The sequence below is a fragment of the Glycine max genome, chromosome 14, assembly GCF_000004515.6.
Source record: "Glycine max cultivar Williams 82 chromosome 14, Glycine_max_v4.0, whole genome shotgun sequence".
NCBI lineage: Eukaryota > Viridiplantae > Streptophyta > Magnoliopsida > Fabales > Fabaceae > Glycine > Glycine max.
In genome coordinates this window covers 39,064,764-39,086,763 of record NC_038250.2, presented here as the reverse complement: position 1 = coordinate 39,086,763, position 22,000 = coordinate 39,064,764, and the positions used below count along the sequence as shown (strand labels likewise).

At 33.6% G+C, this 22,000-nt stretch overlaps 1 protein-coding gene and 1 non-coding gene across 3 annotated transcripts; both read left to right on the top strand.

The window, feature by feature from the left end:
• The first annotated feature begins 10,078 nt into the window (after positions 1 to 10,078).
• On the top strand, positions 10,079 to 21,276 carry LOC100813138 (probable protein phosphatase 2C 76). Of its 2 annotated transcripts, XM_006596231.3 has the most exons (10): positions 10,103 to 10,166; positions 10,275 to 10,514; positions 10,717 to 10,977; positions 12,081 to 12,208; positions 12,331 to 12,429; positions 12,673 to 12,831; positions 13,185 to 13,271; positions 14,826 to 14,917; positions 17,481 to 17,555; positions 20,809 to 21,276. In XM_006596231.3, exons 3-10 carry the CDS (start codon positions 10,730 to 10,732, stop codon positions 20,989 to 20,991), a joined length of 1,071 nt encoding a protein of 356 aa, XP_006596294.1. In that variant the 5' UTR covers positions 10,103 to 10,166; positions 10,275 to 10,514; positions 10,717 to 10,729; the 3' UTR covers positions 20,992 to 21,276. The 2 variants fall into 2 exon arrangements, with proteins under 2 accessions (XP_006596295.1, XP_006596294.1); XM_006596232.3 differs by lacking the exon at positions 10,275 to 10,514 and having other exon boundaries at positions 10,079 to 10,166.
• MIR9753 (microRNA MIR9753) lies at positions 18,905 to 19,133 on the top strand. Its single transcript, NR_126801.1, has one exon. It is a non-coding gene; the product is annotated as a microRNA MIR9753 (primary transcript).
• Positions 21,277 to 22,000: the final 724 nt, after the last annotated feature.

Below are 22,000 nucleotides of genomic sequence, written 5' to 3'. Positions count from 1 at the left end.
CCACCATCATTCAGGGCAACCACGGGATTTGAAGACGTTAATATTCCTCTCATTTTTAACTTGAATTTTTTTATTAAAAAATTTCCGTGCTCTGTTACACTCGTTGCGCATTGTTAAAATTATTTTTATTATTTGTTCAATTCTTTGGTTTTGAAATAGGTAGCAGCAATTCCTAGAGACAAAAAAAGCCAAGAAAAAGAAATTGGAGAAGAAGATAACAAGCTCTGCTAAAAAAAACATTTATATTATTATTATTATTGTTGTTGTTGTTGTTATCATTATTATTATTATTATTATTAGTCGCAATATCAGCAAAAGACAAATTGTTTCTATAGTTGCTTCTATAGTTGTTTGTTTCATGTTTTTCCTTCCTTATTGATTTTTCCCATTTTTTCCCCTTTCTGATTTTCCGGCTTGCAAGGTGATCCACGAAAAAACATTCAGCCAACAAGTTTCTTTCTTTATGCTTTGTTTTATGCATGTTTATTATTATTATGATTATTATTATTTCGATGGAAGGTTCAAGCTATTTGAGAGGTACTTCAACTTCAAATTTCATGCTATTCTACTATAGATTTATGTCTTCTTTCTTCATTCTTATTAATTCGTGTTTCATTTTCTTCTTTAAAATTGCAATCATGATATTCTCATATTTCTTCGTTCTTTATTTGCTTTTGTGATCTCTTCTCTTCACCATGAGTAGGTCAAGGCAACCCACGGGATTTGAAGACGTCAGTGTTCCTCTCATTTTTTTTACTTTAATTTTTTTTTAAAAAAATAATTTCATACTTTGTTATACTCGCTGCGTATTTATTTGCAATTGTCTGATTTTTGTTTGTTGTAAACATTTATATTATAAATGTTAAAATTATCTTTATTATTTGTTTACTTCTTTGGTTTTGAAAGAGGTAGCAGCAATTCCTAGAGAGAGAAAGAGCCAAGAAAACATTTATATTATTATTATTATTATTATTATTATTATTATTATTATTATTATTATTATTATGTAGGCTTTGTTCTTCTATAGTTTCTTGGTTTATTTTCTAATCAGAGAATAAATAAAAAGGATTAGACAAGAAAATAAATTGGTAATTAGAAGACAAAAGGATTAGGATGATAGTAATACTGGTTAAACTACCTTTTGTAGTTTACAATTTTTTAGAAATGTTATTGAATGATGTATTTTGAACAATTAGTTAATTATAAATATTAACTTTCTTCATAATTCACTTCTCAATTTAATTTTAAGCCTATATTGTAACTTGAAGAGTTGTACCTAATTAATTGAGCTTTTACTGATTTTTCTTGCCTTCTTTGTTCAATGTCGTTATAAATAAGTTCATATACAATTATATCATATAATTTATATGCAAGGATAACATATGTAGGAATGATTTATTGTAAGCAGATCATACATTTTTGTGACAAGTTCATCCTTGAAAGACCAATTGAAAGATATAGTTAACTGATATCAGTATTTGTTTTTAGCTCTTTTCATTGACCAGTGGATCCAAATTTTGTACTGTTAACAATGCTTCTTCTTACAGACAAAAAATGGTTATTGTTATGTTTTAGGACATTTTTCTTGATCCCAGGTGTCATACCCTAATTTCGTCCGGGGACCATCTGTTTGGTGGGATGCGACCTTCGCTTGGCCACTTCGAGGTACTTGACACCCATCGTTAGGCAATCTGTGAAGTTCCGCGACATGTCGGGAGTCGAAAGGAAGCGTTAATGCGCAATCCGTAAAGTTCCGTAACATTCCAGAAGCCAAAGAGGGAACAATTGTGTAATCCGTAAGGTTTCGTAACATTACGGAAAGAAAACAAGTATCGTTACGTAAGTCGTAAAGTTCCGTAACGTTACGGAAAAAGAATCAGCAAAAAAGGGGCAGAGGGGTGTATTTAGTAAACAAGGGTGTGCAAATAGCAATCAGGCCCACTTGGGCCTTCTAGGATGTTTCAACAGAAGGCGGTGCCTTCTGGTGCAAGCAACCCAGCTCGCCTGGGCGAGCTGGGCGGCAACCACCTCCCTCTTTTCCCCTATAAATAGGGGAAGGATGGCAGAACAAATTTGTTCAACCCTCCTGGTATCTGAGAATCACTTAAAATTAGTGAGAAAAATTGTTTCCGTGAAGAAAATCCAAGTCGAGGCACTTCCGTAATGCTTCCGAGACGTTTTCGTGGGCGATTTCGTGAAGATTTTCCTCCGTTCTTTGTTCGTTCTTCGGTCTTCAACCGGTAAGTTCCTGAAATCGAACCTTTCAATTCATTCTATGTACCCTTAGTGGTCCCCACTTGTTTCACGTGCTTTTATTTTTATTTCATTTGCTTTCCGTACCCCTTTTTGATGTGCTTTAGTCATTTATTTAAGTCATTTTCTCGCCTAATCAAAAATAAAATAAATTTCCTCCGATCATTTGAGTTGTAACATCTTTTAATTTCTGTTAGAATAAAATCCGACCGATCTGTCATGTCGTAACCACGTTTAAAACCAAAAAGAGGCAAAATAATAATATAATAATCAAAAAAATATTTTTAAATAAAATAATCAAAAAAATCAATCGGACGTTTTTCTTTGGCATTTTCTTTCTTAATCGAATTGACTAATACCCAAAGTAAAACTAAGGCTAAAATCAATTCATAAATCATGCTTTTGTCATCACCTAAAAACCATTTTTAAAGGTCCAACGCCTTGAAATGCTTCTTTTCGCTTTTATTGGTTAAACATGGATTTTCAAAAGCCTAAAATCAACACATAGCTTTGTCCCTTCTTTCAAAAAAAAAAAACCAAGAGATCATTAATGGTCCAATGCCTTAATGTTTTCTCTCCTTTCAAAAGAATCGAAAGATCGTTTAATGGTCCAACGCCTTAAATGGCCTTTTATTCAATCAAAAATATATCTTGCAAAAAAGAATAAAAAACTTAATCAACGTTCAGTTCTCAAAGAACTGCATAGGTCTGATTTCCTTATCACAATTGAGGAATACGTAGGAGCAAGGGAAACGCCCTTGTCGACCCCAAAAAGATAAAAAATATAAAAGGCATAAAAAGACACAAAAAGTGTAAAAAAGGGAAGATAAAACAAATTGAAGTCATATTTGCACACTTGATAAAAGGCTGTCGTCCCTTGTGACGGACGCGTGGGGTGCTAATACCTTTCCCGTGCGTAAGAACAACTCCCGAACCCTTCACACTTAAAGTTCGTAGACCACGCCTTTTTCGGTTTTTCCGACGTTTTCCTCGAATAAACGTTGGTGGCGACTCCGCGCGTTTTCCTTCCTTGAAAGATGCACCCATGAGTCTCGCGTCGCCCTCCCGCCGAAGGGTAGGTTGCGACACCAGGCATGATGTCTTTGTTTCTTTAAGTAAAAGAATAATTTAAATATGAAGGATTTTTCCCTGAACTTTTTATTTGACACTGGTAGTAGCCATTTTTGGCTGATCCGAAGAGTCTTCAAAAGTTTGTTCGGATTAATGATGTTAAGAATCATTCCTTTGTTTTGCATGTTTACTTTATGGAAGTAGCTAGGTTGACATATGTACATTTGACAGTAAAGTGAAAGGGAAAGAAAATGATATGAAAATGGATTGTAGAAATTAGCATTTACTGAAAATATTTTGTAGTTTCAAGCACAATATTATTATAAATAGTAAATTTCTTTATTGTTGCACACTATATTTCATTTTATTCCTATTATGTAATAAAAAATAAAACAATCAACTGAAAATTTAACAAAACCACTGAAACTACTCGATGGATATAATAACCAATCTCATTCCAATAAACTCATAAGCTAAATAAATAATTATAGATTTCAAAAATCAAATATAATTATCTAAATCAACTTTATACCAACAAGACTAACATATTTTATATATAATGTATTATTTTTATCATTGTTATTATTTAGTTATGCCGAATATAATAAGAGGAACACTTACTTCTGTATTAGCTGGTTTTTTTTCCAACCATGTATTTGTGCGTGTTATTATTATTATTATTATTATTATTATTATTATTATTATTATTATTATTATTATTATTACTCAAGTCAAGTGATCATGACTATGCTAGGGTGTTGCCTAGGATATTCCCGTGATTCAAATTTGTCATCATGAGCAAGGCAACCACGAGATTTGAAGGGGTAAGTGTTCCTCTCATTTTTCATTTTAATTTTATTTTATTTTAATTTTTCATGCTCTCTTACACTAGCTGGTCATTTTTGTTTTGGGGATTCGACAGATACATGCACAAGAAATTCCAGAGTAAGTTTGATTTTTCACTTCAGTTTTATTTTATTATAATTTTTCATGTAGTCCTGATTTTTCACTTCAATTTTATTTTATTTTAATTTTTCATGCTCTGTTACACTCGTTGCGTATTGATCCGCAATTATCTTTTTTGTTTTGGGGATTCGGCAGACACATGCACAAGAAATTTCAGAGTAAATATGATTTTTCACTTCAATTATTATTATTATTATTATTATTATTATTATTATTATTATTACTCAAGTCAAGTGATCATGACTATGCTAGGGTGTTGCCTAGCATATTCATGTGATTCAAATTTGTCAGCATGAGCAGGTCAGGGCAACCACGGGATTTGAAGAAATAAGTGTTCCTTTCATTTTTCACTTCAATTTTATTTTATATTAATTTTTCATGCTCTGTTACACTAACTGGTCTTTTTTATTTTGGGGATTTGACAAGTACATGCACAAGAATTTTGGTGGGGTATCTTTGATCTGAGCATTTTACACTTATTGGTGGCTTTAGTTTCTCTACATGGTCCTCAATAGATTTTTAGTTGTGCCTTTATGTGTAGATTATAGCCCCAAGCTGCATATGAGGTGGATATCTTTTGGTATACAGTTGAGGTTAATTTCATTGCCATTGCCTTGAATTTTGGTCATTTTATTGCTCGGTACACAGCAGAAAAATGACAACATTCTTCAAATATGCCGTGAGCAGTGGCGGAACCAAGACCCTAAGTTAGTGGAGGCAAATTATAAAAAAAATGAGTGGGTTCAACTATATAAATATAAATGGAATAAAATACAAAAATATAAGATTTTATTTACAATTTTTAATTTAAAAGAAAATTTATTGGTGGATTTTAAAAACGAGGGGGTGCAAGTGCACACCCTCAATCTAATGTAGGTCCGCCATTGGCCGTGAGGTAATGTTACCACAAGATCCTTCAAACAATAAAAAATATAGGTACAAACAACTAAACTATACCAAGGCTAATTGTACTCTTTTTTTTTTTGTGTATCTATTGCTGGCGAATATAAATTATAAGAAATTGAAAGAAAAATTAGATCATGGCTCCACTTGGTGTCTCAGTCAATTTCCAGATATGCTTGAAGTGTTGACCTTTCCTTTCATCTTCTTCTTGACCTCCTTAATCTACAAATAATTGCAGTCATGTCAAGGCAAATCCGGTATTTTACCTTTGGTTGAGGGTTATTAGGAACTCTGCAATGCATCAACGTTAGAAACTTAAAGAAAATTTTAAAAATGTAGATTTGGGTCTAATTTAGCTTTAAAATATCAATTTGTAAATTAATATTTATCTTTTACTTATATATTTTATTTTAATAATGCTTGGTTTTATTCTTAGGAGGAGGAACCAAGTGACCTGCAGTCTCACCACCAAAATTCACCTCTCTCTCCCTCCTCTGATTATACATTAATTTGAATTTAGCAGTTTTTCTATTGAGACGATAAAATATATTAGCAATTTTTCTTTTGAGATGATAAAATATAAAAAAATAATGTGTGGAGGGACCGTAAATACTAGGTCCCATGCTCTCGCTGTTTGGATTATTGGAGGTGTGCCCCCGGTTTCCCTTTCCTCTATGTTCTCCAAATATAATGTATGTTGCATTAAATTTGATGGTGATGGCTGATGAAGTTTGAATGAATATTAGGTGAAGGGGAAGAAGATTTTAAAATGCTTTGCAAAATTAATATTGAAATGGATGTAAGTCTACATATTTTAATGTGGTTTCTGTCATTGGTAAGATGGTTTATTGCCTCTAGCTAGATTTGGATGAAGTAATGTTTATATATATTAAGAAACTGAAAAGAGACCATTTCTATTGAAGACTTTTCTGTTGAAAAGGAATACTCATAATAGATATGTGAAGTCAGCACATAAAGGACCTAACAGCCGCTCTATTGTTTATATATTATTATTATGATGATGATCATGAAAGATGTAGTGGTACAGTGATTGATTTTGACTTTAGCATATTTTTTTTCTGCACTTACTGAGGAGACTACAACAACATTGGAAGGCAAGTTTAGCTTCTGAGGGAAGTTTTTCACAAATTAATACACTTCATCTCTTTCTATGCACTACTTCTCGGAGACCAAACCTCTTTCTCCTACTCCACTTCTTTTTCATTGTTGTTTCATCTCTCTCTCTCTCTGCACTAAAACATGATTAGCAAGTTTTTTTTTTCTACTCGACTTTTTCATTGTTCTAAAGCATTGCTCCATTAATCTCCAGCCGTTGTCCTCAATAATGGCAATGTATTTGCAAACGACCCGTAGAAGAATCTCTCTCTCTCGGATGTGCTAAAGTTTTTACTTTTGGTTATATGGGATTTCTTTCATTTACTCTTCCTTCCGCACCTAAATTAAAAATAATATGTCTCTCTTGCATCTTTGCTTCCTTCTATATTATGATCTATTCTGGATTTCTCTACACACTTTGTCACTTCTATAAAGGGGAATTGGGTTGGTTTGATTTCATATAGTACATCATGTGTTTCAAAACTCATTGCTTTTGCAGATGACTGCATTAAAGGATATAGAAAGGTAGGTATTGACTTATGGAGAAAGGTATTTAATCAATCAGAGGTCTTTCTATTTTTTCTCTCATTCTTCAATCCCAACTTTTTTTTCCTTTTCACTAAAATTCTCCTATTGCTACTTCAATTCAAGAAGTATCACTTAAATCATTAACTTAAATTGTAATATGAGAATTTGTGCGGTTACCCATTTCAGGAAGCCACTGGAGTAGTTCTTAAATGCAGTCGTAGATGGAATCACTTTGAATGATATCACTAAAATTTCTCGGAAGATTGTTTCCCCGCCTCTCACTATGGCATCATATGGGGATGGTAATAATCAATTAATTAGTAGTAACTTAATTCAAGCATTTGGTTTGGTTACTGATACAAAATCCTATTGCCATGTCTTTGCCTTGCAGTATTCAATGCCTCCCAGGGAGTTCCATGCAAAATGAAATTGCTTTTTCATTCTCACCAAGCCAAAGTAAATCCCGGAGAATTTTTATTGTGGATATGAGATGAACTTTTTCAGTTTTGTTTTTAGTCATTCCCTTTGAAATATAGGTGTATGATCTCACGACATTTTCCTTCTTTTTGTCAACTAATTAATTTTCTGTATTTCTTTTATTAGTTCTTTTCAGGAATAATTGATTTGGTTTCTACTTCAGTGAAAAAAAAATAAGAAAAATGATTTATATGTCTTCTTTTGAGGCAAAAAAAAAAAAACACAGTCTACAAGAGGATTATGATTAATTTGTTAAATTCGTACTGAGTATTGACAGAAGGAGGGTTTGCAAAAATAAAAACTTGATGCTTGCTAAATAAATAATAAGTGCCAATATTGTCTCCTCCAAAATAAGTCTTATCTCCCAGTTGTTCCTCCAACAATTTAAGGGCCTCTATGAACTCCTTCTTGGCAGCTTCTTTTTCTTCTCCCTTTGATGTCCAAATCTTCTTTCCAAGATCATGTATCTATTCAACATTAAGAATTAACACCCAATTAGATCATAAAATGTAAGTGAGAAAAAAAAGGGGCCACTAATAATAACCAATACACTCATATCTACCATAGTGATACCAGAAGGGATGATAGAGACAATCAAATATGTTTTGTTAGACATAAGATCAACCACTTAAGAAGATAATCAAATACTTTTTGCTACATGTTTCTAAAGTAGGCTGAGGAATATTTACCAATAAATAAAACAACAAAAGAACAAAACTATTAAACGAAAGTAGCTGAACCACTTAGATAGGTTGTGGAGAATCTAGGGAAAAAAAAGGCGTCTAAAGAAAGTAGCTATTTTTATCCAAATGGGGTCCATTTTCCTTTCATTAAACATCTCTCATATTCCAAATTACATCTAAGCCCCCATAAATGGTCTTACGACTTTGTGGAGACATGTGTTTTTGATAAACAGTCGCCCAGGCCCGGTCACTGCGACCCCCTTTGTGAGGAGGCACCCCATGAGTTTTATTTTACGGGGCTATTTTGCCAAATTCCCTTACTAAACTCTCCATGAGTTTTAATTTTATTTTTTTGTTTTAATACATAGGTAGAAACTCCTAGATTTATGTTTTGTTAAGCTTTTTGGTTGCTTCGTCCAAGTTTAAAGAAAAGCATTGTGCTTCTTCGAATCCTTTTTTTATTTTTCTGCTTCTTCGGATTCTTTTTTTTTTTGCTTGGTTAGGTTCTGAGTGTAATTTCAAGAGCTTATATTCCCATTAGTTAAAGGCTCGAGATGGTTTTTCCTTTGCTGGTGTAAAATCTTTAGCGCTTTGATCTATAATGGTCAATATTTTTGCCTTTTACTGATATTATTTGTGTTATTGTTGTTATTGTTGTTGTTGTTATTATTATTATTATTATTACTATTATTATTATTATTGTTATTATTATGTCTACTGTGCAGAGTGTCATCTCGGGCAGCTCAAGGCAAAGATAGTCAAACTTAGGACATAATTATTGGAGTCTCGAAAAGTATGCTGCTATTTATAGTGTTTATTATTGGTTTCTATTTTCAGATTTAGTTTCTCTCCTGAGTTTTTGTATGAATTTTGCACGAGAGCAAGATTTTGAAGTTTTTATGATTTGTGTGGAATCCTCTTTCATGGGTCAATGGCGGACCTACGTTGCCTCCAGGAGGTGCACTTGCACTCCCTCATTTCTTAAAAATCATCAAATTTGTAAATAAAATCTTATATTTTTGTATTTTATTTCATCTATATTTATATAATTGAACCCACTAATTTTATTTTTTATAATTTACCTCCCGCTGACTTAAGGTCTTGGATCCGCCACTGTCATGGGTCACGGAAGCAGCAACAATCATGGCCATTGCTTTGGTCCATGGAGGAGTAAGTTGATGTATACTTTTAAGTTTTCATTATATATTCTTTTGAAAATGTTTATTTTGATATCTCTATGTGAATGCACATAATAGAATAATGACTTTCAAAATAATGACTTTCATCCCTGATTCAAATTGGTCTTCTAAATCAAGTTTTGTAATAATAATTAGACTTATATGACATTTATGTGTAGTTGATTTAACTTTAGCAAGTGTGTTTATTTTTTATTTTATTAATTTGTCAACTTATTATATATCCTTTTTAATGTTTTATTTTTTTTATCATACATATACAAGCAAAACCAAAATAATTCTCGAGTTTTCTTCCCTAATCCTTTTTATTTTTTTCCCCCGATTAGAAAATAAACTAAGAAACTATAAACGAATAGAGCATAATAATTATAATAATACTAAGAAAAACAAAAATAATTCACAAGTTTTCTTCCCTAATCATTTTTTTCCCTGATTAGAAAACAAACTAAGAAACAATTATTTCCTATCTCTTATTATTATTATTATTATTATTATTATTATGTAGGCTTTGTTGTTCTATAATTTCTTAGTTTGTTTTCTAATCAGAAAGGTAATTTTTTTTCTTTTATTTCCTATAATTTTTATTATGTATTTCTTTCTCTTATATGTTTGGTTTCTTTGGGTCAAATCATTATTTTCTTTTGCTTTTGATGAATATCTAACCTGTTTTATGTAGTTTCAAGCATATAAGAAACTAAATAATAAGTTTATCATTAACATATGAAAAAGGAATTATAGAAATTAACATTTATCATTAATATTTTATAATTTTAAGCATAATATTATCATAAATAATAAATTTCTTTATTGTTTCACACTATATTTTATTTTATTTTTATTATGTAATAAAAAATAAAAAATTAACTGACCGTGCGTACACGCACGGGTCACACTAGTAGTCATATATTTGGGCATGCGAAAGAGAAGTATGATATGAGTACTTGCCAGGCTTACACGTTGCTATCTTTCTCAGGTTTTTTCCCTTTCTTTCTCTTACCCTTCTCCTTTTCCCTCTGTCGCTTTTGCCAAATCTCGCTATGCTTCTCTTCTAACCTCTCACCCTCGCTCTCTTTCTCTCTAGGGTTTCGTTCTCATTCTAGATTCCCACATAGAAACTGTTTCTGCGTTATTTGATTCTTCTCCCAACCTTTCCTTGATCCGGATTAAGATTCCTGGCACGTTTTTGAACCGATCCACTTCATATCGGATCCGAATTCGAACATTCAACATCTGATTCCGCAATTCTCTCCGAATTTTGCTTTGAATTTGCTTTTCGAATAGATGATTACAGTTCCTTAGACAGTTCAATTATTAAAAAAAGGTTTTGATCCTCGAACTTTTTTTCTTTTTGATTTCACGAAACTGTGTTGGATAATTATATTGATTAATGATGAGTGTGGTTATGATTGGCTGATTATTCATCGTGGTTTGTGAATTTGTGTACTTGCCTTTTTTTTATTCATTTGTTTTGCCTTAGAGTTCAACTATTGTTGGGATTTGAGAGCATTTGTGTGATTTGCCAGGTACATCATTTAGATGGTATGCCGCAGTTGTGTAAGGTCTTTGGTTGTTCAAGCTGGAACCTTCGCCAACAGAGTGAGAATCAACGGATTTGGGAGGAGTTTGCAGGCAGTTCAGAGTTTTTCTCATTGGCCAATTCGTGAATACAAGACAACCACAAGGATGATGGTTGATACGGGTTCTATGTCAAGGGCTGGACCCCTTGTTGATACGATGCCAGAGAAAGATGATGATGGTCGGTTTGCCAGTGGAGGGTGGAAAAGGTGAATATGATTCTCACAACTTGCTTTCAACTTGTGCTGACATGTTGAAAACTGTATATCTGTTATTGGCGATACATGGAATCTTTACTTTGTTGCCTTGGTACTATGGTTTAACATCCCTATTGGCCGTTGCAGTTAAGCATTTACAAGGTTAGGAGTTTCAACAGGCTCTGAGTTGGGTTGTTAGATTTTAGATTTGAAGAGAACTATGATTTGAAAAAGTCAGTTCTATGTTTAGGACTGTTATCTGAATGTGCTTTTTGGAATTGTGTTTTTGTTTGGCTTTGTAAGGAAAGTTATTCTTGACTACATCAACTTACCAAAAACGTGATTGACATTTACATTAGTTTATTCAAGATGATGGGGAAATTTTGAAAAAAAGAGAGGGTGTTAATGTTATATCACTGCCAAAATAGCCTTTGGCTGTTGAAAGCAAGATTTACAAAGGCCCAAGGGAATTTTTGAAGACCCCACATATCAAAGTCAATGACCTAGTATTTTATTTCTAAGGAAGGAGTAGTGCAATCTAAAGAAGCACACCATGGGTGGCCATTTCTAAGGGTTCTTAAATCATTAGATTCATGTGCTGGTTTATCTTTTGTTTATTGAACTGTGTTTCTTTTTGCTCAATAAAAGCAACAACAAAAATCTTTATCCCTACGAGGTGGAAACTGTGGAACAAAACACAAGACAACATTGACAATAAAAAGAAAACATAAATAGAGCTAAACTCCCATGCCTCAATATAATGAATGTATCTGTTAGAGAAACCTCCCTTAAAAGGTCAAGTTCTTTTTGTGGAAGGTAATACTATTAGTGGAACCCTGAATTTTAATAACTTGTACTTGAAAGTTGAAATCAAGGAGTTAAGTTAATAATATTTCTTTATCTTCCTTGTAATTTTCTTAGCTGAACTAATCTTTATTCACCCATACTATGATACAAATCGATGTAAAATTTTAGTTAAGGCTTGCATTGTAAGAATGCCATTATTGAATAATTTGATTTGCTTGACTGGCTGGATTTGGTGTACTTTATACTTTTGCTGATCTATATTGTGATAAAATAAATGGTACTTATTTCAATGAATTTTTATTTGGCAGTGACGATGGAAGACTTAGCTGTGGGTATTCAAGTTTTAGGGGAAAGAGAGTGACAATGGAGGATTTTTATGATATTAAGACATTGAAGATTGGTGGCCAATCAATATGCTTATTTGGAATATTTGATGGTAAGATTTTCTACTACATCACTTGCATGGGAGAAATATAGTTCTTTAATTTCAGTGATTGCAATTGCATTCATCTGTTATGCAGTTTTGGTAATATGCCTTAAATTTTAAATTCCATACAGGTCACGGTGGTTCTCGTGCTGCTGAGTATTTAAAGGAGCATCTTTTTGATAATCTCTTGAAGCATCCAAAATTTTTGACAGATGCCAAATTGGCTATAAGTGTGTTTGCTTTTTCTCATTTATTTTCGTCAATGTCTCATTGTAATATCTTTTGTTTATTATTTGTTATTTTGTTAATGCTTTACTGTGTGTTCCAACATTGTTGAAAGTGTTTAATGCATACCCATCACATGTTTGTCGTATTTCCTTCCTTATGGGGTCTGTGGCCAGATTCCTGCATGGATTGCTTTTGATCTTCCATTATCAGTTTTTGCAATTATAGTAACCTCCGCTAGCTTGCAGGTGAAACATATCAACAGACTGATGCTAATTTTCTGGATTCTGAAAAGGACACCTTCAGGGATGATGGATCTACAGCTTCGACAGCAGTTTTGGTTGATAACCATCTTTATGTAGCAAATGTTGGAGATTCTAGGACTATAATATCAAAAGCTGGTAAAGGTACTAATTATATAACCTACTATTTTATGATATCTTCAATTTGTTGTCACTATTAATTAACAATAATATAGGTGGAGTTTAAATTCTCATATCATTTATAGATTCTGATGCAGTATTTGGTATTATATTTGTCAAATTTCTTTTTTTAAAATGGAAAAAAGTGTTTATATCTTAATGATGTGATGTTGGGGAAAAGCTGCTTGATAATGTAAATACAGAGATCATGTGGAAGATACAGCATTTCAGACAAGAGTCCTTGTCTGGTCATATGATAAATTTTCTCCTACAGTTCCATTTGAATACATTTTGGAAATAAGATTGGTATCTTGAATTAATTTTTTTTATTTTGGCAGCAAATGCTCTCTCTGAGGATCATAAACCAAATAGAAGTGATGAGCGGAAGAGAATCGAGAATGCTGGTGGTGTTGTCATGTGGGCAGGTGAGATACAATATTTCAGGCATATAAATAGCATCATTATAGTTCTGTTGTGATATTCTGCTTCTGCCACATTTAGTGCAACATACACTGGGGATGGGTCAGTTTTGGGGATTTCCCATGTTATCTTTGGCCAGAGTTGAGATTTGATGTTGACCTTAGAAGCTTGAGCTGACTCTATCTTGGATCATTTTTATCAGGGGTTATATTGGCAACTTGGCATAATAATATGCATGGAATTATGTTTTGGCTGATGGCCATGCCAAATATTTGCCCACCTTTTATCTGTAAAAAGTTTGTTATCTCTTATTCTATCGTATGAGTACATGGAAATTTATAGAAGTTTAGTGATTCAGTCCTTTTATTAAATTTTCTTTTGCTACTCTTGAACAAAATATATGTCATTATCAAATTGGTACAAGGTAGCCAAAAGATCCTACCTTGGATTGGATTAGAAAGGCAGAGGGAACACTTAAGTTGTGTAATAATATGGACAGTATGTTCCTGTCTAAAATACAAAATTATATCCATACATAATTTTTTGTGCATAACTGCATATAACATAAATAAGAATTGCTACTAACATTTAGTTAAAACATACACTGAAAGAGGATAAGGTCACACTCACATATGACTTATATAAGTCACAAACTCAGAACATAAGCTTAAGTTGCAGTTTAACTTCAAATATAGATGGCATATGCCAAATAAAACTCAAAACACCATAAGAAAACAGTCCAACTCTAGATCTCTTCTCTACTCTAGCAAATTATTCAGTGCAGCAAAACAGACCAGAGAAACAAAACCCCAGTCAAACCAGCACCAACATAGAGAAGCTGGAAGGAGAGGAAACCAATGCAGTATCCAAATGGCCAGGAGTTGATTAAAATTTAAACCAAAAACCTAGCTGGACCAGCACCCAAAGAATATCAAATCAAGCAGATCAGAGACTGTGGGGGAACAAGCAGATCAGGAAGCCTTGTAGCAGAACAAACCGAGCAGCAGCAGAAAAGAGATCAAATTGCCATCACCGAGTCTTGTTTGTAGAAGGTCAGCACAAGAGGCTGCAGGGTTTGAATGCAAAGGGGCAAGTCAAAATGGGAGGAGGAAACATGGATTGAAGGGTTTTTAAAATTGGGTTGGTTCTCTGGCCATTTTCACAAATGGGCTTTCTAGTCTACATGGTGGGATTGTTTGAAAACATGTTGATCCTACACAATCTCTCGAGAACAAATTTGAGCATGATACGATTGCTGGCTGCCACCAAAATCCCATGTGATCTTGTATGAACAAGAATATAATATCACATTTTTTACTATCATGCATCGATATGTGTTCCGGGCATGTGGACAGTAATTAAGTGGATGATACCTGCTGTGCTTCAGGACAAATAAACTTAAACATTAGATTGATTTATACAAATAGTATCCATGTTCTGAACTTATACATAAATGGAAACATGCTTCATATCTTCACCTTAAAACCAGGTCAACAATCCAAAGGATGAAATGTTTAGTTTGGGCATGTGATTTTACATTTGTTTATTTTTCTGGTCAGGTACTTGGAGGGTTGGAGGGGTGCTAGCAATGTCTCGTGCCTTTGGTAACCGTATGCTGAAGCAGTTTGTAGTAGCAGAACCTGAGATCCAGGTGATCCTTGATTACTGTTTGCAACCTGAAAGTTTATAGCTAGATATGATTCACTCTAATAATTATTTTCACTGTATGGATAATTAGTAACTTTCTACTTTTACAAGGGAATAACTTAGTAGAATAAAGTTTAATAATGATATAATTCTAGCTTTCAGGGGCCAAATTAAGTACTCTATTTATTAATGAGTATAATACAAGCATAATCGTATTACAAAGACATGTATCAAAGTTTGAACACCTGTTATTAATTTAGAAGTTACTAATTAGTCTTTTACTTGTGATTAGGAAGGTCCTTTTTTTATCATGTGATTATTGACAAAAGAATTACTGAAGTAAATCAAATCAAGGGAAAGATATTAACAATTAGAGAGAGAAAAAATGAACAGCCCACTAATACAATGTAATTCCTGTAAGAACATAGGAAAATATCCAATAATTACTTGGTCATATCATAGTATCTTAGAGTATCATAGCATGATTCAGACTTTAGAGCATCCAATAATATCTAGATTGTAGTAATCAATGGCGCGCTATAGTGGCACTATAGTGGAGTATTGGAGCGGACCTAGTTTGTTATTGGATTCAAATAACAGATTCATTTCCAATAGTGCCATTGCAGCTGCAATAGCACAGCCAAAATAGTAGCTTTTCACGTGCTATAGCTGCACTACCATGATATGGGTTTTGAAAACCCAATTTTACCCCCTAAAACAATGTATTTTAGGTCTTTTTTTGGTTAAAATTGTGATTGCTCTCCCAATTTCTGATGATTTTTCGCTTTAGAAACTTAATACCTTTCCTTGACCATTCCACAAAGAGTTACCTCTGTTCTTTCATACTGTATAGGACTATTTCTTTCCTGTGTTTCATTCTTTCTTCTTCCTTTAAACTTCGCAATTCAGATTTTACTAATTTTTATCTAATTTATGTTCCTTTTCTGTTAATTTTACCAACATCTTTAACTTTTTTTGTACTTCATTACTATGTTCTTATTTCTCCTAGATTGATGATGTGTATGTGTAAACTGTGACTTGTTATTTATTTATCAGGAAATTTCTAAATTTTGTTTTTTTAAGTATTTATGTGTAGTATAAATTATTTAGTTTGTATTATAATTATGATATTCAAAATATTGGTCATTTTGCTTCCAACTATATGCGCCGCCATTTGAGATTTATAACTATGATCTAGATTGTATTTTCATATTTCAGGGTATATTAAAGATTATAGCTTGGAATTAGTTTCCATGTTTCCTAATATGAGTAATATTGTATGATTAATATAAATAAGGATTAGTGCTTTAGGTTTTTTTAAACATGAACAACATAAATACATAATCACAATATAAAGAGAATATTATTGGAAGTCTTTCTTTGCTCAATTTCTTCCCTCAATACCAAAATCCCAGAATTTCAGCATGGCATCAAATAGATATCATCCTCCATGACCTATCCCATCACTATTCCGCTACCGAGCTTCCTAAAATTCCAATTTCTACTTAATTTCCCTGATTCTTCTTTCAAATTTGTCGCTACTGACGTAGTTGTCAAGCTTCCTAAAATTTGGAGTTCTATTTTCCTTTCACAATTCTTCTTTCAAATTAGTCATCTCTCCTGCTGGTTTATCTTTCCAGTATTTTTCTTCTCTAGTCAGAAAAGCATCTCTGGTCAGGTCACTAATCGCCTGTACTTTGGCAGTAGTTCATTGTTGTGACATCTCCAATGTTGAACACCCATGTTTTTCTGCTGTATATGATTTCTGCTGTGCATTTTTCTACCATGTTTCAAACAGTTTTCCAGTTGCCATGTCCTCCTTTCAGAAGTTTGAAGAGTATCCTTGACTTGTTCTATACTCTGGCTGTCTCCTCCACTGGTTGTCTCCACTGTCAGCTTCTTCTGTCATGAGATGATTATGGTGAATGGATATTAAGAATGTTTGCCGGGTTGTGGCATCAATTGTCCCGTGGTGGAGGCTCAGGTGGGTCAAGTCACAGTCAACTCATGGCGCTTGGGCTGTTATGCTTTTAAGTAGAAAGAGTTGCGCCCTAACTATCAGCTATAACTTTTGGCTTAGTAGTAAGCACTCAATCCAACAAAGAATTATGGGTCTTTCTTTTCTTGATTTTTTCCCTGAATACCTAAAATCTCATAAGGAAACAAATATCGAAACATAATAAAATAAAGAAGCAACTCTTTAGGATTGTTTCCTCAATTAGATATCTAAGGGGTTCCACAATAGCTTTTGAAGATTTACTGAGATATTCTAACCAAACACAAAATGTAAAGCACCCAAAGACCCTCAATATGTGAAAATAGTCTGCTTTTTCTAGTTAGTAGTCTGTTAATAGACTGTTCAAAAAATCAATAAAATCATGTGTATAAGGTAATTTCTTTTACCGAGTTGTCTTTATAGGTTTAGTCTGGACTAGTAAACTTATCATGTGCATATATTTAATATATTGTTGGAGCCATGTGTGATTTAGGCATATTTTGTTGGAGCGATGTTAAAGTGACAAGCGGTAATAGTTTGACAAAGTAATTTATCTTTCATATACTTTCAGGACCAGGAGATAGATGAACAAATTGAACTGATTATTCTTGCAAGTGATGGACTCTGGGATGTAGTACAGAATGATGTAAGCTTTGTCTTCGTTCTTAGTCATGCATTTTGTTCATATGTGCATATTTGATGCCTCCTAATATTCATTTCTTATCAGGCAGAAATAGATTATCCTGATAGTTGATATAGCCAGTAAAAGAAACTAGAAAAATAATGAGCATAAAGGTTGTGCACAACACACATCATTAGAATAGTGCGTGTTGTGCACTTCTGTTTTGCGATCAGTTGAGTCTTTTTGACATTTTGTTTTCCTCGTCGACTTCTTAAAGACTAAAACCTTGAAACTGAAGCCCAAAATCAGTTGGTCTATTGTAACCCTAAGTCCCAATTTGTGATATGTATTTATTAATACTTCTAATATATAACCATTTGGGACTTACGGCTACCACAAAAGAGTTGGTTTTGGGGTTGAGCTTCAAGAAGCCCAAAAGGAGGAAAACAAAATGTCCAAGACTCAAAACTGACCCGCAAAACAGAAGTGCATAACACGCTTCTACCGAGTTTGCAAATTTCTGATTCTGCGCAGGACTACTCACCCAGCCATAGTAGACCTGCAGAATCGTGCACTTCTACTACTACCATGAGAATTATAGATTAGGCATATTTTGCATTTGGGCTTTTGTTCAGCCTTGTCATTTATATTGTTGGGCTTAAGCCTCTTTCACATGGTCATAGAATTGTAAATCGTGAAATTGTAACTTGAAACATGGATTCTACAAGACTTAAAAAATTTAAAAATATGCATATAAATTCTTATATATGCATCTAACATACATGGTAAAATTATGATAAAAAACACATATATACTACTACACATCAAATACTTAAATAAGCTTAAATTCAGACGTGGTGGTTGTGGTGTTCGTGTGGCTGGGACTTGCGACAATGAGAAGAGCAGGGTGAGGAGGAGGCAGTAACTTCATTCAGTTATTAGGCTTCATTCTTCAAGGTAAAAATTAGGGTTGAAAACAAAGTAATAGTCACATTGGGTAAACTGAAAGCAATTTTGAGCCTTTTGGAATTAGGGTTTAAAAGCCCAAAACAGAATTAAAAAACAAAAAAGACTGCCCTGTTTAGCCCAGAATAGCAAACTTGCAAATGCACTCGACTTCTCACTATCTTGCTATCCAGTGCGGCGAGTCTGGCAATTCTGCTTTCTGACAAGTTTGCACAGGGACACATACGGAAAGGGAGTCCAAGAACATAGAATTGTACAACTCTACATCTTGACCCACAATTTTGTCTTACATGGCGCCATGCTCTTTTATTAGTTTGTCTGACTTGGTAGAAGTGTAGCGCAAAATCATAAATTCGTGAAATAGTGTGTTGTGCATTTCTGTTTTGCGATCAGTTTTGAGTCGTTTGACATTTTGTTTTCCTTCTTGTCGACTTCTTAAAGACTAAAACCCCAAAACCGAAGCTCCAAAATTAGCCCATCTATTGTAACCCTAAGTCCCAAATCGTGATATGTATTTATTAATACTTCTAATATATCACAATTTGGGACTTAGGGCTACAACAGAAGAGTTGGTTTTGGGGCTTGGGTTTTGTGGGCTTAGGCTTTAAGAAGCCCAAAAGGAGGAAAACAAAATGTCAAAGACTCAAAACTGACCTGCAAAACAGAAGTGGACAATAAGCATGATTAGAATACTGCGTGTTGTGCAGTTCTGTTCTGCAATCAGTTTTCAGTCTTTTGACATTTTGCTTTCCTCCTTATCGACTTCTTAAAGACTAAAACCCCAAAATTGAAGCCCCAAAATCAGCTCGTCTATTGTAACCCTATGTCCCAAATCATGTGTATTTATTAATACTTCTAATATATCATGATTTGGGACATAGGGCTACGACAGAAGAGTTGGTTTTGGGGTTTGGGTTTTGTGGGCTTAGGCTTTAAGAAGCCCAAAAGGAGGAAAACAAAATGCCAAAGACTCAAAACTGATCTGCAAAACAAAGTGCACAACATGCTTCTACTGAGTTTGCAAATTTCTGATTCTGCACATGGGCCTACTTGCGCAGCCATAGTAGACCCACAGAATCGTGCGCTTCTACGATTCTGATTACCATGACAATTATAGATCAGGCATATTTTGCATTTGGGCTTTTGTTGGATGTTGTAATTTATATTGAGTTTAAGCCTCTTTCATTAGTTTGTTTGTTTGACTCTTGTTGGGCTTATTAGTTGTAGGCGCAGCACATCATTAGTGGGCTTCATGCACAAGGCTTAAAGCTTCATTCACAAAAAATGAGTCAACTTATTACAAAATCAACATTTTGCCTATTTATACTATGAATCCACAGCTACCAATGCCCATTACTGTTGGCTCAAACAAAAGCGAAAAATATTAAAAGTCGCACCTCACACACAAGAAAGCCCACTAATGATGCACCTACAACTAATAAGCCCAACAAAGATCAAACACAAACTAACGAAAGAGACTTAAGTTCAATACAAATGACGAGACCTAACAAAAGCTCAAATATAAAATATGCCTAATCTATAATATAATTCTCCTCAAGTGAAGCTCCTTAGATCGGTCTTAATCACAACGTCAAGAAATCTGAATCTCTCCTACCCTTCCCCTCCTATTTATATCTAAATAACCCCTCTAGTCTCTAACCAACCAACTCATTAATATTCTAACTATATGTCTTAACAAACTCTCCCTTCTTATATCCTAACACTATGTCTTCAAGAGTAGTGATCAGTGGACCAGAAAAGATTAGCTATCATAAAATAACAAACAAGTTGGGAGTCAGGGAAGGGAAACAAAAAAGATAGCGTCTGGTTGGGTTTTGGGGATCTGGTGAGGATTGTCTATTCGAGTTGCGACTTCTACAGTTCTACCTCTTTCTGGGACATACTATGCTCCAAGGAAAGTAGCCCAATATGGACCGTAGGTGTTTTAGTATAGGGTTTTTAGGGTTCTTTATTGCCATCTTTTACTGTATCAGTATAACTGTTATTGGTCTCATCAAGGCTATTGTGACTGCCAATGAAAATTAAATACTTCTATTCCCGGGCCTTTGACCTTATTTTATATTTGCTGAGACTTAGTACCAAAGAAATGTAGTTATGTTTGTCTAGGATTAGGAGTAGTTGGAAAAAAGGAACCTGTGAGACATTATGTAACATCCAATTCTCCAGGGTGCCTGATGTGGTGTTTAATTTTCTGTTTGATGCAACATATTTACTCGCTCATCTGTTATATACTTGGTTCAAGAGTTCTTATTGTTCTGTTTAATATTCCATCTGTTCTCTGTATGCTCAGGATGCTGTTTCTCTTGCCCGCACGGAAGAGGAGCCTGAGGCAGCTGCACGAAAGTTAACAGAAGCAGCATTTTCTCGTGGGAGTGCAGATAACATTACATGCATTGTGGTGCAATTCCACCATGAGAAAGCAGAACTAGCTAATCCTGACAAAGCAGAAGCAGCTAGTGCTCAGCATGAGTAGATGATGTGAAAGCACAAAATGCATGTGTTGGTTATATTCGCGTCAAATTGAATGAATTGAGGTCAGCATATGCATGATGGCTCACTCTGCATGTCAAGGCAATTTGTTTATTCATTAGTTTTCTTATGTAAGTCACTCTTGTTCTTGTATTGGGATTTTTGCATCGTGTTCTTCTGATGATTTCAGCGTGTGTCCGTATATATTTAAAGTTTTCCTGTTTGTAGAGAAATCAAGTTGGTATTTTTGTTCTGATCTAATAAATGCAATATGCATTTTTTTTTATCATACAGATATGTGATTAAGTAGAAATCGATTAATTTATCATTGTCGTCATTCCTATGATTATGTTTACCTGTCTGACTTGGTAACTTAAAAATGGAATTATTCTCAAAACTGGTTAAAAACCGGTTAAATCGGTAAACAGCCAGTGAAAACCGGTGCAAAAATGTATAGCAAATCAGATTGAACCGGGATTTTTTAAAAAAAAAATTATTTATTAAATTTTAAAATTTAATTTAAAATATGTTAATAAAAGGACATTGATTATAATTATAAATAGATAGGAATTATTTTATTAATTGTCATTAATTTTTATTATAAAGTATATAATTTAGTTATTAATTCACATATATTGGGCAGCCAATGTTTGGGCTGACTCTTCGGCTAATGCAACATATACTCTGCAAGTGGATTTTTTGATGTATGAGCAATCTCCGGCTTTTCTAAGCCAGTTGCTTCGGTCTGATGCCATGGAGTTTTCTTTTGGGATTTTCTTCCTACACAGGAAGAAAATCTTCTACAACTAATATTTTTTAAAATTTTCTAAAACTACCCTTATTAATAAACATACGGAGATTGTCAATGACGATATGGGAAAGAGAAAAAGAAAATCAAAGAGAAAAAGAAAATCAAATTATTTGCAAGTGTAAACAATTTTTGCAAAGAGTATAATTCGTGTGAGAGAAAAAAGAATTTTAGGTTGGTACTTGGTAGGAGTAATTTGTGGGAA

Coding starts and splice junctions, on each gene's coding strand:
- LOC100813138 (XM_006596232.3), top strand. CDS start 10,730: ATGGTATGCCGCAGTTGTGTAAGGTCTTTGGTTGTTCAAGCTGGAACC. Junction 13,272..14,825: donor TGGTGTTGTCATGTGGGCAG/GTGAGATACAAT, acceptor TTTTCTGGTCAG/GTACTTGGAGGGTTGGAGGG. Junction 14,918..17,480: donor TAGCAGAACCTGAGATCCAG/GTGATCCTTGAT, acceptor ATATACTTTCAG/GACCAGGAGATAGATGAACA.